Raw genomic sequence first — 13,755 nt, forward strand, 5'->3', positions numbered from 1 at the left:
ACAGGCTGGGGAGGGCTGGGATGGTTAAGAGGGGCTGGAGTGAGCTTTGATGGAGACTCCAATAGATAGAACCTAAGCACACTACCATGCAGGGCTCTGGGTTTCTGGCCCAGAAATATCTAATAAAAAGGACCATTTACTATGTTACTATCATATTGCCTATCTGCCATAAACCTTGTCATCACAAAAAAAGAAGTGGAAAAGCTTTACCCTCTAGTTTTATTAAGTTCATCAGAAAACCACACAACTGAATAATGTGTAAATTATTTATTTATACATTAACCTAGATAATTCTTTCTTTGTTCCTACTGACTGCTACTGAATGTAAAATTAGAGATTATTCTATTTATCATTTGCCAAATATTATTTTAAACTATTAGTTCAAGAGTCTTGTAACATAGAAATGCTTATGGTAATGATTTTTACATAAAGTAGACTTGACATTTTTCTCAAATTTTGAAATCATATTTAAAACCAATATTCTGATACAAAGACATGAACATTGACGACATTACGATGAGAAACAACACCGCTCACTATGTAATTCATCTCCAGTTTCAATATGGCATGGTAAGGGCCAATAATAGGCTTCACCTGACGAACAACACCTGTAGTAAAGCAAAGTAAAAATGATTAATTCAGTGAATTAAAGCATTTTGGGAAGAAATGAGTTAATCTTTGACTAGCAAGATTTATGTATCTTGAAAATATAAGTCAATATACAATTTGTTGGAGGCTTTCAGCCAGTGGTTCCCAACCCTGTCCTGGAGGACCACCAGCCTGTGAGGTTTTCAGGATAGCTCTATTGAATATGCATGGGACAGATTTGCATGCCTGTCACCTCCATTATATGCAAATCTCTCTCATGCAAATCTCTCATTAGGGCTATCCCAAAAACCCAACTGGCTGGTTGGGAACCACTGTTTTAAGCAATATAATAATATGTAGGTAACAGGAATGAATTCAAGTTCATACTATTAACAGATTTCACACTTGAGCAAAAGTAACATATCCACTGACCATGGCTATTGGCAACTTTATGCACAACAATAAAGTTGATTGGGCAACTACAGATAACTGGTAACCTACCCATGGAAATCACCAGTTTGTTCTAGTGGTATTATTAACTTGGAATCTCATCCACTGAGGATTTTATTGTAGTTAACTATCCAATCACCAGTTTCACAAACAATTATCAGAGTGGAGTAGGGGGGCAGGTAAAGGCTTTTAAAATAGAACTGAACAGTGTATAAAGAACACTGCAGTAAGTTTCTCTGAACAGTGTTAGTTGATAGTGACCCAACCTGATTCTAAGCTCTGGACATCCAGTGGTATTTTTATTAATTTTCACTTTCCTTAGCAGCAGCAGCAGATGAATCCAGAGACTAGTGGGATAGCACACATCTAACAGCAGTTGGAGATAGAGTATACTAATTGGCCAGGAAAAGTTCCATCTAAGAGGAGCACCTGCAAATCAGTTCTCTATCGCCAGCAGGCAGATGGGTGCCATTCTTCTAGCTCCTGGCTTCTGCTACTGAAAAAGACTGTCTTCTCCTTTTGCTTCGGCTTCAGTGGAGTCTAGGGGTGTTTGGCTGAGTGGTGCCAACTTTAGGGTCAACACCTGGGCCCCCCCCCAGGTCCCTTCCCCATCCTCCCCACCTGTGGTATAAAGGGGTTCATTTGGTCCTGATTTCTTCTTTCCCTGAATTCCCGGATGTATGCCATAAGGCTTTCTTTCTTCCCTGAAGTAGTAATAATTGATTTAGGAACATGGTGTGTACGTGGCAAGCGAAAATTGACGTGGCTTTTGCAGTTGCAGGGACGGTGAAACGCGTCAAGCATGATCCACCTGATCATGCTTGCCGCGTTTCGCCGTCCCTGCAACTGCGAAAGCCATGTCAATTTTCGCTTGCCACGTACATGCCATGTTCCTAAATCAATTATTACTACTTCATGGAAGAAAGAAAGCCTTATGGTACTTTCAAACCATTGCCAGGGTTAGAGGAGCATCGCGATCACACCTCCATCTTGTGCTCGCGCCAAGCCACGCCCCCAAAAAAACAACTTTCCAAGTAAGATACTTAAGATGAGCCATAGACATTGGTTCAAATGGAGGCTTCATCAATTGAGCAAGAACAACATTGAGATCCCAAACCACTGGAGCGGTTTGAGAGGAGGTTTGACACCACCTAAAGTGCCGCTTCCTGAGGAAGTAACGGAAGCATTAGATAAAAATGAGCTAATGGCAGAATTGCGGAATATACAAAAAATGCTTCAGGACAACACAACTGAAATTAGTGAAGTAAAAGAAGAAGTCTTGAATATAAATAGACAGATGGAAGTGGCTAACCAAAGAATGTCTTTATTAGAGAATAAAATGGATCAAATGGAACTGAACATGACCCAATGTAAAGCTGATAGCCAAACTATTAAAGGAATGCAGAGACAACTAGAAGACTACGAAAACAGAGGAAAAAGAAAGAATGTGAAAATTATTGGCTTAGCTGAAGGTTTGGAAGAGGGAAATGTTATTCAATTTTTGGAAAACCTGTTACCTAAATTACTACAATTAAATTTGAAACAGCCCCTAGAAATAGAACGAGCACACAGGATTCCATATAAACGGTCAGCAAGACAAGTAAGCCCAAGGCCTTTAATTTTCAAACTCTTACGTTTTCAGCAGGCAATTGAGATATTAAACTTGGCCAAAGCGGACAAAAATTTGAATTATAAGGGCTCCAAGCTATTATTCGTGCCTGATTTCGTAAAAAAATACGGCGAACACAAAGCAGTTCCTCATGTTAAGACCTCAAATGAGAGAAAAAGGGCTTACCTATGGATTATACTATCCTGCAAAAATGAGAGTGACCAGTGGAAATAAATCCTTATTTTTTTGAAGATCCGGAAAAGTTAAAAGATTTCTTGTCAAATAATGAACCAATGTCTATGTAAAGGAATTGGATTTAATAATCTGGACAGAGTGATATCTTTTGGTTTCTAGACATGTGATTAGAACTGGAAGAGGGACTTGAAGAGATTATGGAGGAAAAAAGGAAAAGAGTATGATTTTTGGATGCAACACAAAATAAAAATACTGTTTCTCAGAATTATGTCATAAGATACAAGGGATTGGTCTTGATGATGGAATGGAGCTAACAGAGAATTCAAACCCTACTGTTTCATGAGGAGTTCAAAAAAGAAGAAGCATTCTAAGAGGAATGTTATATCTTGACATAACCTTTTAATTTCTGTTAGTAGAAATATTCAGGCATTGCAAGATAAAGTGGAAGATAATCTTCTCCAATATGCTTTAGGACTCTGAGATGATAGCCAGGCTAGTAGAAATATAGGTGTAATAAGGTGATCTAAACTATCCATAAGATCAGGATTGAGGATACCCTAGTCAATCTCAAGGGTTGTAAAAGATTCCACATGGAACACATTATCACCTTTTACAAGAATCTAATTTATGGATGATTCTTGACATCTGTCATCTCAATGGCACGATTATATTCTGTCAGGAAATACTAGACCAGTTATACATGAGTGGGTTTTATTAGCTGGGATTGTCATTGATACTATTTGACTTTCATTATCAAAACATTTAAGTTGATGTTGGGAAGAGATACAGGCAGCAAATTCTTCAGTTTCTCTTTCCCCTCTGCGTTCCCTTCTCTGATCGCTTCTACTCCCTCTTGGACATAAAGGACAATGCCCCCCCTTTCTGCCCCATTATGTCCCTTCTGAATAGCTTGTATCCCTGCAGTACCGTGTCCCATTCATTATCCTCATTCCACCATGTTTCTGTTATGCCAATAATATCTATTTCTTCTGTTATGCCAATAATATCTATTTCTCTAACTCCCCCATTTTGTTTCCCAGGCTTCTGTCATTCGTATACATACATTTAAGCTCTCTTTGTGCTCCCTTGTTGGGTTTTCTGGGCTTAACAGTCCTTATTGTGTTATTGACTGAGAGTAAAGTAAAGTTCAAATTTGCCTGTTTCTGCTTTAAAGCATTACACGGACTTGCCCCCAAATACATTACTGACCTTTTCTCCTTCTCAACCAACAGACACAAGAGAAATTCACATTCCAACTTCGTTTCCCCCCCAGTGAGAGGTTGCAAACTGAAAAAACACCATGAATTCCTTCTCTCACACCAAGCAGCATCATGGGGTAAAGACCTAGAACAATTACTTTCGCCCTCTACTTATGAGGTATTTAGGAAACATCTAAAAACACACCTGTTCCTAAAACATCTTGACAACTGATCCACTTATCTCTTTCCTCTCAATAGCGACCTACTGACCTTTTGATCACTTTTCTCCTCAACAATGAATTTCCTGTCTAATTACTTCTCTTTCTTCTTCCCCTCTTGAAGTCAGTCAATTTGTACCTTTGCTTAATCTTTTGTAAACCGCATAGAACTTCACGGTATTGCGGTATATAAGCTGTTATTATTATTATTATTACCCAAGAAAGGGACTTGGGGCTAATGGTGGACATGACAATGAAGCCGACGACACAGTGCGCAGCGGCCGCTAAGAAAGCGAATAGAATGCTAGGTATAATCAAGAAGGATATTACAACCAGGATGAAAGAAGTTATCCTGCCGTTGTATCGAGCGATGGTGCGCCCGCATCTGGAATACTGCGTCCAATATTGGTCGCCGTACCTTAAGAAGGATATGGCGTTACTCGAGAGGGTTCAGAGGAGAGCGACACGTCTGATGGAAAACCTTTCATACGCTGAGAGATTGAAGAAACTGGGTCTCTTTTCCCTGGAGAAGAGGAGACTTAGAGGGGATATGATAGAGACTTATAAGATCATGAAGGGCATAGAGAGAGTAGAGAAGGAAAGATTCTTCAAACTTTCAAATAATAAAAGAACAAGAGGACATTCGGAAAAGTTGAAAGGGGACGGATTCAAAACAAATGCTAGGAAGTTCTTCTTTACCCAACGTGTGGTGGACACCTGGAATGCGCTTCCAGAGGACATAATAGGGCAGAGTATGGTACTGGGATTTAAGAAAGGATTGGACAGTTTCCTCCTGAAAAAGGAGATAGAAGGGTATAAATAGAGAATTACTGCACAGGTCCTGGACCTGTTGGGCCGCCGCTTGAGCGGACTGCTGGGCATGATGGACCTAAGGTCTGACCCAGCAGAGGCATTGCTTATGTTCTTATGTTCACAGTATCTATTTGCAACACAGGCAGTCTGTTGTTGCAACTGTAATACTTTGTGCATCTGTTCTATTTATTGTGTGGCTTGCTTTTCAATGTCCATGTGAATGTCAGCAACTAAACATTTCCCTATGCTGGACTACAGATGGGATCTGTTTCACATATGTGGCTTGTTATTGGCTGCAACTGAGGGGAAAGAGGGGAAAAAAAGTAGAAAAAATTAGGTTTTTCTTGAATTTGTTCGTCTTGGTCTTATCAACTTCCATAACTCTCCAAATGGTGATATTATCTGTGTCTGCTTTGATAGGTTTTTTTTTTTTTTTTTTTCTGTACTGTAAGTGCAAGTGAAGAACTGGATGAATAAGCAACTGTGATGGCTTAAGTAGAGATGGAGTAACCAGGATAAGCACAGGTGAAATCACAATTTACATAAGTTGTTTATAAAATACCTATGTTTAATTAAATAAGACACTTCCACAACAGTAAAATGCACTGTGTCAGAAGGTATGGATAACACACAGTACAGGCCAGAAAAGCATAGGTAAATGAAACACATCCATTAACAGTACCTCAAGAGCAGATGCAAAATGTACACAGGTATTTTATAACCACAAAAACTCAGATATTATGAAAACCAACAATAATTAAATAAAACACTTCCACAATAGTAAAATGCACTGTGTCAGAAGGTATGTGGCCAGAAATCGAATCGGTGGAGGCGTAGTGTTATATATTAAGGAAGACCTTGAAGAAAACGGACTCAAAATTCTACAGGAGCAGAACACACACCTTGGAATCCCTATGGGTAGAAATTCCATATGTAAGGGGGATAAGGATAGTGATAAGCGTGTACTACCGTCCTCCTTCCACAATAGTAAAATGCACTGTGTCAGAAGGTATGTGGATAACACAGTACAGGCCAGAAAACCATTTCCAAACGGAGGAAAAAGCCTCAGACAGGGGCCCTCCTACCTCCACAATGGTGGAATAACGGTGGTGGAGCGTTCACTTCACTGGATGCAGGAGCCGCATTTAGTGTCCGAACTAAAGCTTGATCGGATACGTTACACCCTGTACCAATCAATGGAAGATAAGTTGAATTCATTTTTTCATCTATCTTATAATATCTTCCAAGTCAAGTTTAACATAGCACAATGCTTGGTTCATTTAAAGGAGGTTTTTTAGCCAGTGAAGTGAACGATCCACCACCGTTATTCCACCATTGTGGAGGTGGGAGGGCCCCTGTCTGAGGCTTCTTCCTCCGTTTGGAAATGGTTTTCTGGCCTGTACTGTGTTATCCACATACCTTCTGACACAGTGCATTTTATTATTGTGGAAGTAGGACCGGTAGTACACGCTTATCACTATCCTTATCCCCCTTACATATGGAATTTCTACCCATAGGGATTCCAAGGTGTGTGTTCTGCTCCTGTAGAATTTTGAGTTCGTTTTCTTCAAGGTCTTCCTTAATATATAACACTACGCCTCCACCGATTCGATCTACCCTATCACTATGATATAACTTGTATAACAGTGTCCCATTGGTTATCTTCCTTCTACCAGGTTTCAGATATGCCTATTATATATATTCCTATTATATATATATTCCTATTATTATATATCTTATATATATATGCCTATTATGCCTATTATCTTATATATATGCCTATCTTTCCCACTTTGTTTCTTAGTCTTCTTGCATTTGCATATAGACATTTCAAACAGTGTTTGTCATATCTAGTTACAATTTGCTCAGCAGTTGGCATAGATAATATATTTTCTGTTTTCACATATTTATGATACTTATCACTTTTTTCACCAACTCATTTTTATTAGTGCCATTTACATCACTGTGTCCTTTATCACATATCTTTCATACTCTTTGCATGTCAGATATCATTCACAGTCTCACATCTTATCACCACTACTATTCATAACTTACATGCATTCTTAATGTACCCCTCATTATTTATAGGACCCCTGAAGAAGACTTTTTGTTGAAACGCGGACCGTGTTGGGTCCTGTATCCCTAGTGGACTAGGTCCTTTAAGGCTCTTATGTGGATGAAATTATTTTATGTGGATGATTTCAGTGTACCTTTGGAACTTTGACACTTTCAAATAAAGTCCATTTAGGAACATCGTCACTCCACAGATGTTTTTTTGGGGGGTTTTCTATAGATAATATACAACCTTTAAAATCAGCCTGCTCTGAATTTAAGGAAACCTGGTTTACTGCGGCCTGTATTGCAATCTCACGATCAGGATGCCCTGTCTCCATTCTATAATGATATCTTTTAAAGATATCTTGTCCTGAACCATGCTTTTTTGAGCGACTGTTGGCCTTCCCCCAGTTTCTAGTTTAAAAGTTGCTCTATTTCCTTTTTAAATATTGGCGCCAGCAGCCTGGTTCCACCCTGCTTAAAGTGGAGCCCATCTTTGCGGAATAGGCTCCACCTTCCCCAGTATGTCGCCCAGTTCCTAACAAATCTAAAACCCTCCTCCCTACACCATTGCCTCATCCAAGCATTGAGACTCCAGAGCTCTGCTTGTCTTTTGGGTCTGTTTGGGGTAATTTTCAAAAGCCACATTTTTTAAACATAAATCTCCATTGTATGTGCAGAAATGCCTTTGAAAATTGCCTTCAGCATGAGTTTTCATATATCATTTACTATATAAACCATGCCTTTATATTATTAACAATGAAAGTAGTCATATGTATAACAATGCATTTAAAAATTACATACCGACAGCCATGCCATCTATGTAACGCTTCAGGATATCAAAGGAGTCCCTTGGGTTGCCATCTGTTATGTCAAATATAATGTCAGCATTGTTTATGACTGGGTGTGTAGGTGTAATGGCACGAAGAAAAATAATCTCTATGAAAAGTATAGAAAAAAAAAAAATGACCAGTGAACATATAGCTGTAATATAGCTGACACAATTCTGGATACAGTGAAAGTGATTTAGGAAATGTATGACAACACAAATAGCAGTAATATAGCAATACGATTAATTAACTGATATTCCTTTGGCATTTCTCATTTCATAAGATGAACATATAACATATAAACATATAGCGCAATCTTGTGTGAGCCTTTCCAGTTAGGTCAGATTGTTTTGAATATTGGGCTGTAATTGTTTATACTCTAAAGCAGGGGGTGTCCAACCTTTTGGCATCCCTGGGCCGCATTGGCCGAAAAAACATTTTCTGGGGCTGCACAAACGCTGCAGCAAGACAGAGGAGGGAGCAAGACGGTAAACACCCGGGGATAGCGGAGGAAAACACTGCATCGCTCGACTGGGGCTGCACAAAATACTTCACGGGGCTGCATGTGGCCCTCGGGCTGCAGGTTGGACACCCTGCTCTAAAGGCTAAAAAAACATACTGATGGTTAAAGCACAATTACCTTCTCAATTACTCATTTCAAGTCCTGACCAAAATGAGCACTTTGTAGAATTTGATGCTTGCTTTCCAGGAGATGCAAAAACCAGTGTAAACATTTTTTGAAAAATATACTTGTTTGGCTTCAAAACTGAGCCCCTCCTCCAACCTGTTATTATTTTCACAGTCATAAAAATAGGTACATGATTCCCTTCAAGACATTGTAAGTGCTACTACTCTGCAATTAACTTAGGGCTCCTTTTACTAAGCTGCATTGCCACGCGCACTAGACGCTAACGCCATCAGTGAGCTAGCGTTAATTCTTGGCACATAGCACGGTGTTAGCGCGTGCGGCAGTGCAGCGCACGCTAAAAATGCTAGCGCACCTTTGTAAAAGGAGCCCTTAGTAATGAGAAATAAATAAATCTGAATTTCCAAAGAATTTAATAGTCACCTCAATTCATTTTAGTTGCTTCGATCAGGAGCTGAAAGGTTAGTTTACACAATCTGAATTTTACAATGAACCCTAGACTCTTAACTGGTCATGAAAAACTGCATGAGAATGTTGAAATGCAGTGAAGTCACCCATGTTGAATAGTTTCCAGGTGCTGATGCTACAGAGGACTTACCTTCTGTTTGAGTAAGTTCTCTGAAAGTGGGCAGCGAGATAACAGAATAGGAAATTGTATGAACTGGATCCAGCACACAGTTGATATCATTTGGCTTGCAAGCTTTAATGCAGCGAGTAGTATCTCTCTTTTCAATTCTAACCAAAAGAAGAACAAAAGAGAGAGAGAATTTATATAATACACATTTTTAATTGCCTTCAAGGAAGCTATATTACATTGCATTGGTGTTTTCTATCCTGCAAATGCCTTTCAGTTCTAGATGGTTTACAGCAAAAATTGGCCCAGGGAGATTATAAGGTTGATAGATATAGTATGTGTCGGGATCTGGGGAGGGTTGATAAAGTTTAGTTAGATCATTTGACAAATTTCATGAATAGTATTGTTTTCATTTCTTTCCTGAATGTTCTGTAGTTGGGCGTTGTGGTCAGCATATTGGAGAGGTGGCAGTCTAGTCTCGCTGCTCTGGTGGCTAATAGTCCGTCATATCTTTTTTTGCTTTGTATGCCTTTGATTTGGGGGTGGGTAAAGTGTGTTTGAGTTCTGGATGTGTTTTTCCTGACTAGGCAGTTGTTCAGATAGCTTGGTCCGTTCCATTTAGGGCTTTGAATAGGGTGCAGTAGAATTTGTATTGTATGCGTGCCTGTACTAGGAGCCAGTGTGATTCTCGGAAAGCGGTAGTAATGTGGTCGTATTTTTTTCAGCGAGTATATCAGTTTAAGAGCTGTATTTTGGACTGTTTGTAATTGTTTTAGCATATTGGCGGGGCATGACAGGTATAGGACAGTAGTCTAGGAGTTCTAGGATTAGTGCTTGTACCATGAGTCTGAATTGTTCGTTGTTGAAATATTTTCAGATTTGCCTTAAGTTGCGCATGGTTGTGAATGCCTTCTGGACTGTTTTGCTGATTTGAAGTTACATGGTGCAGCCTTTGTCTATCTATATAGATGAAGCTCTGAATTACAACGTGAAAGGCTTTCATAGGACTTGTAAAAGAAAGATGCACCTCCTAGTCTATCATGTGAGTTTTAACATATACATGACAGTCTCACTACCCAATATTTACGCCGGCTAGGCGAACCTGGAAATGGGTTTGTAAAATTGCTAAACTGTCTTCTGGAGTGTCCTTATATTTACCTATACAGGGCAATGGAGCCTTTCAGCCTGGACTTCAAAATGCCACCTTTATCAGGTGGAGCGCACAGGGTCTTCAATATCTTTTTCACCTGTTTTCTGAGGAGGGGAGCCTGGTCACATTTGCGGAATTACAACAAACATTTGACTTACAGGCTAACGATTTATTCGCCTATTACCAGATTCGTCATTACGTTCAATCTCTACCAGTGACCTTTCTCACTGAGGACAGCAGGGATGCACTGTCGGAACTCTTTAGTCTCTCAGCCCAACAGAGGATTCCTTTACGGTTTCACATTGTGGGGATCTGGGACTGTCAATCGGGCCCCAATCTGGACATTTTGGTGACAGCGTGGGCCGAGGACTTGCAATGTACATTAACGGCCTGCAGCAACTCCAGCGGGTGATGAGGAACATTCGAAAGGTGTCTCCTAATATTACACACTGGGAAATGCAATTGAAAATTGTCCTAAGACTATATATTCCACTGGAACGAGCAGCCCGGATGGGGATTTCGGCATCTCATTCTTGCTTGAAATGTAATCACGCCCATGCGTCTTTGGGTCATATGTTCTGGGCCTGCCCCAAGATTCAACAGTTTTGGAGACATCTTGGACAATACACTTCATTACTTTGGGGGAGGCACTGGCTCCTGCAACCGAGGGCGTTATTTGGATTTTATAATATTGCCACGCCCAAACCTAGAGTGCTTTTGATGGGAAAGAAAGCTAACTGGCTCTCTCGTGATCCCCCGTCCTATGCACAATGGCAATCTCTGATGATAATCCATGCAACGCTGGAGCAGCGACAGGTCGGAGAATTGGATCGTGGACTGGGTCGGAAATTTAGTCAGACCTGGGAATGCTTCCGGCAGGACCTTACACCACATGCACGCAGCAGACTTTTAAATCTTTAGGATAAACTCAGACTTTCAGCTCTTGGTATGGCTTTGGACTCTCGGGGTGGGGTGGGGAGGGGAGGGGGGCTATGTTTGCACTGTTATTTTATGACTGATGCTACTACTTGTGTTAGCTTGTTTTTGTTGAAACAATAAAAATCATTTGAACATAACATATACATGACAATCAAGGATAGTATCATTCTATTTAAAATGTTGATGGTAGGACAGCACTGTATGCCAACTTGCCAAAGACTTAGACCTGAGTCCAGAAATCAATTCTTGCATATTGGGCCAGCAGTGGCTAGAAAAGCGATAGAGGCAGCAGTCATTATGCAGTAGTTTTGGATAGATATAGGTTTCACCTGTACTAGGCTTTTAAGGGAGAAATTATCTACAGTGACTGAATTACAGAGGAAATAGGAGGGGACATTTAATGAAAATTTCATAGCACTTGAGCATGTACACCAGTGGTCTCAAACTCAAATCCTTTGCAGGGCCATATTTTGGATTTGTAGGTACTTGGAGGGCCTCAGAAAAAAATAGTTAATGTCTTATTAAAGAAATTACAATTTTGCATGAGGTAAAACTCTTTATAGTTTATAAATCTTTCCTTTTGGCTAAGTCTTAATAATAATATTGTAATTTATAGCTAAAGAGACATATGATCAAGAAACTGTTTTATTTTACCTGGCGGGCCGCATGTGGCCCCTGAGCTGTGAGTTTGAGACCACTGTTGTACACCAACCCATCAAAAATGACAGTGAATTAAAGCCTTCGATAGGGTCCTTTGGGACTTTCTTTGGGCTGTTATGGATAAAGTAGGCTTAGGTCCGTTATTTTGTAGTTGGGTAAGAGCCCTGTATGCCAGGCCTAGGGCATGCATTAAAATTAATGGGTCCTCGGAGCAAGCTTTTTCTGTCTGTTTGGGCTTCTTATTTGGATACTCTGCCCCCTGTGATAAAGAGCCAGGTGGTCAATCGCTTGCGGAAGCCAGTTGCCCCCGTCTTGCCAGTGGGTTGAGGGTGGGGTTTTGGGGGTGGGGGGTGTTGGGATGGAGCGGTTGGGGGGTTGTGTCTAGTATGGATTTGGAGGGCTCCAGGCTATCAGAGTACAGGCCTGGACTCTCGCTGATATCTGAGATTTCTAGTTGGGTGTTACCTTGTTAATCTGTATTGTGGCATTGTACTGAGAAAATAATTGTGTTCTCTCTGTTCTGTGTATATCTTTCATGTTGGTGAATAAAAAAGTTTATACTAAAAAAAAAAATTAATGGGTCCTATACCGATTTTTTTGAAATTGGTAGAGGTACTCGGCAGGGGTGCCCCTTGTCCCCTCTGCTATTTGCATTGTCCATTGAGCCTCTTGCAGAGGCAATTCGTATGCATCCTGGCTTGCAGGGGGTTAAGGTAGAGGGTCATGAACACCGCATTGCACTTTTTGCGGATGATATCTTCTTGTATATTCGAGACACGGAGAGTACCCTTCCTATTATTTTGGATATTTTCCAAACTTATGGGGGCTTTACAGTTAATATGGATAAGACAGAGTTGATGGGTGTTAAATTGGAAGAGGGGGTGGAAAGGGGGATTACACGGGGCTTTCCTTTTCAAGTGGCGGGGGAGAAATTTAGATATCTTGGAATTCAGATTACTAAGGATTGGACTCAACTTTATTCTGCTAATTATGGACCATTGTTGGTGCAGGTGCGAAGGGACCTTCAGCAGTGGAAGGGGTTATGGCGTGGTGGGGGAGAATAGCGGTGTTGAAAATGAATATCCTCCCCAGGTTGTTGTTTCTATTTCAAACACTACCTATTCCCCTTCCCAGGGGACTTTTGGTAGGTTTGCAGAGAACCTTCTCCTGGTTTATTTGGGGATGTAAAGCTTCTCAGTTGACTAAAAGGGTTATGTGGGCCCCTAGAGAACAGAAGGTGCCGAATCTTATTTGGTGCTATCAGGCGGCTCAGCTTTATTTTATTTTGGATTAGTCTCTGGAGGGGGTTAATTTGGGGGTGCAGATGGAACAATTTTGGGTTGGGCAGCAGCCTCTGCAGGACTGGATATGGGGTTCTTTGTCTACTAGAGCTCGGATGTGGGGGTGGAGAATCCTTTTCTTAAGCATCTTATTATTTTGTGGGGCTCGATGAGGCGGCAGTGGGGGTTGGGGAGTGGGACCTCCACTTTGGCGGCTATCCGCCATGAACCAACATTTGCAGTGAGAGGCTCTTCTGGGATTTTTGCTAGGTGGGAGAGGAGGGGGATTCGGGTTTTTCGGGATGTAATGCAGGGTCATGAGATCCTTCCCTTTGTTACTTTGCAAAAGAGGTATTCTTTGCTTCCTGGTGGGTTTTTTCCTACTTACAACTTAGACATTATATCCAGGCCCAGGGGTGGTTGGTTGATTCACAGAGGGATTGGGAGCAAGTAGAAAACTTATGGTTATTATTGGGTAGGGTACCTCGTCCGATTTCCGTACTTTCTTAGGGGCTGGAATAAACCTATTTTTTCCTTTCGGAGTAAGTG

The 13,755-nt window shown here is 40.7% G+C and overlaps 1 protein-coding gene across 1 annotated transcript in view; it reads right to left on the reverse strand.

Moving 5' to 3' along the window:
* Positions 1 to 200: 200 nt before the first annotated feature.
* The window catches only part of FBLN1 (fibulin 1), a 338,157-nt gene continuing 324,602 nt past the window's right edge, over positions 201 to 13,755 (reverse strand). The window contains exons 15-17 of the mRNA XM_033951176.1: positions 9,202 to 9,338; positions 7,932 to 8,066; positions 201 to 608 (exon numbers count right to left, since the gene is read on the reverse strand). Of these exons, the coding sequence (XP_033807067.1) occupies positions 469 to 608; positions 7,932 to 8,066; positions 9,202 to 9,338 (412 nt within the window). The 3' untranslated portion in view covers positions 201 to 468. The remainder of the gene's footprint in view (positions 609 to 7,931; positions 8,067 to 9,201; positions 9,339 to 13,755) is intronic.

This window comes from Geotrypetes seraphini, chromosome 7, assembly GCF_902459505.1.
Source record: "Geotrypetes seraphini chromosome 7, aGeoSer1.1, whole genome shotgun sequence".
Classification (NCBI taxonomy): domain Eukaryota; kingdom Metazoa; phylum Chordata; class Amphibia; order Gymnophiona; family Dermophiidae; genus Geotrypetes; species Geotrypetes seraphini.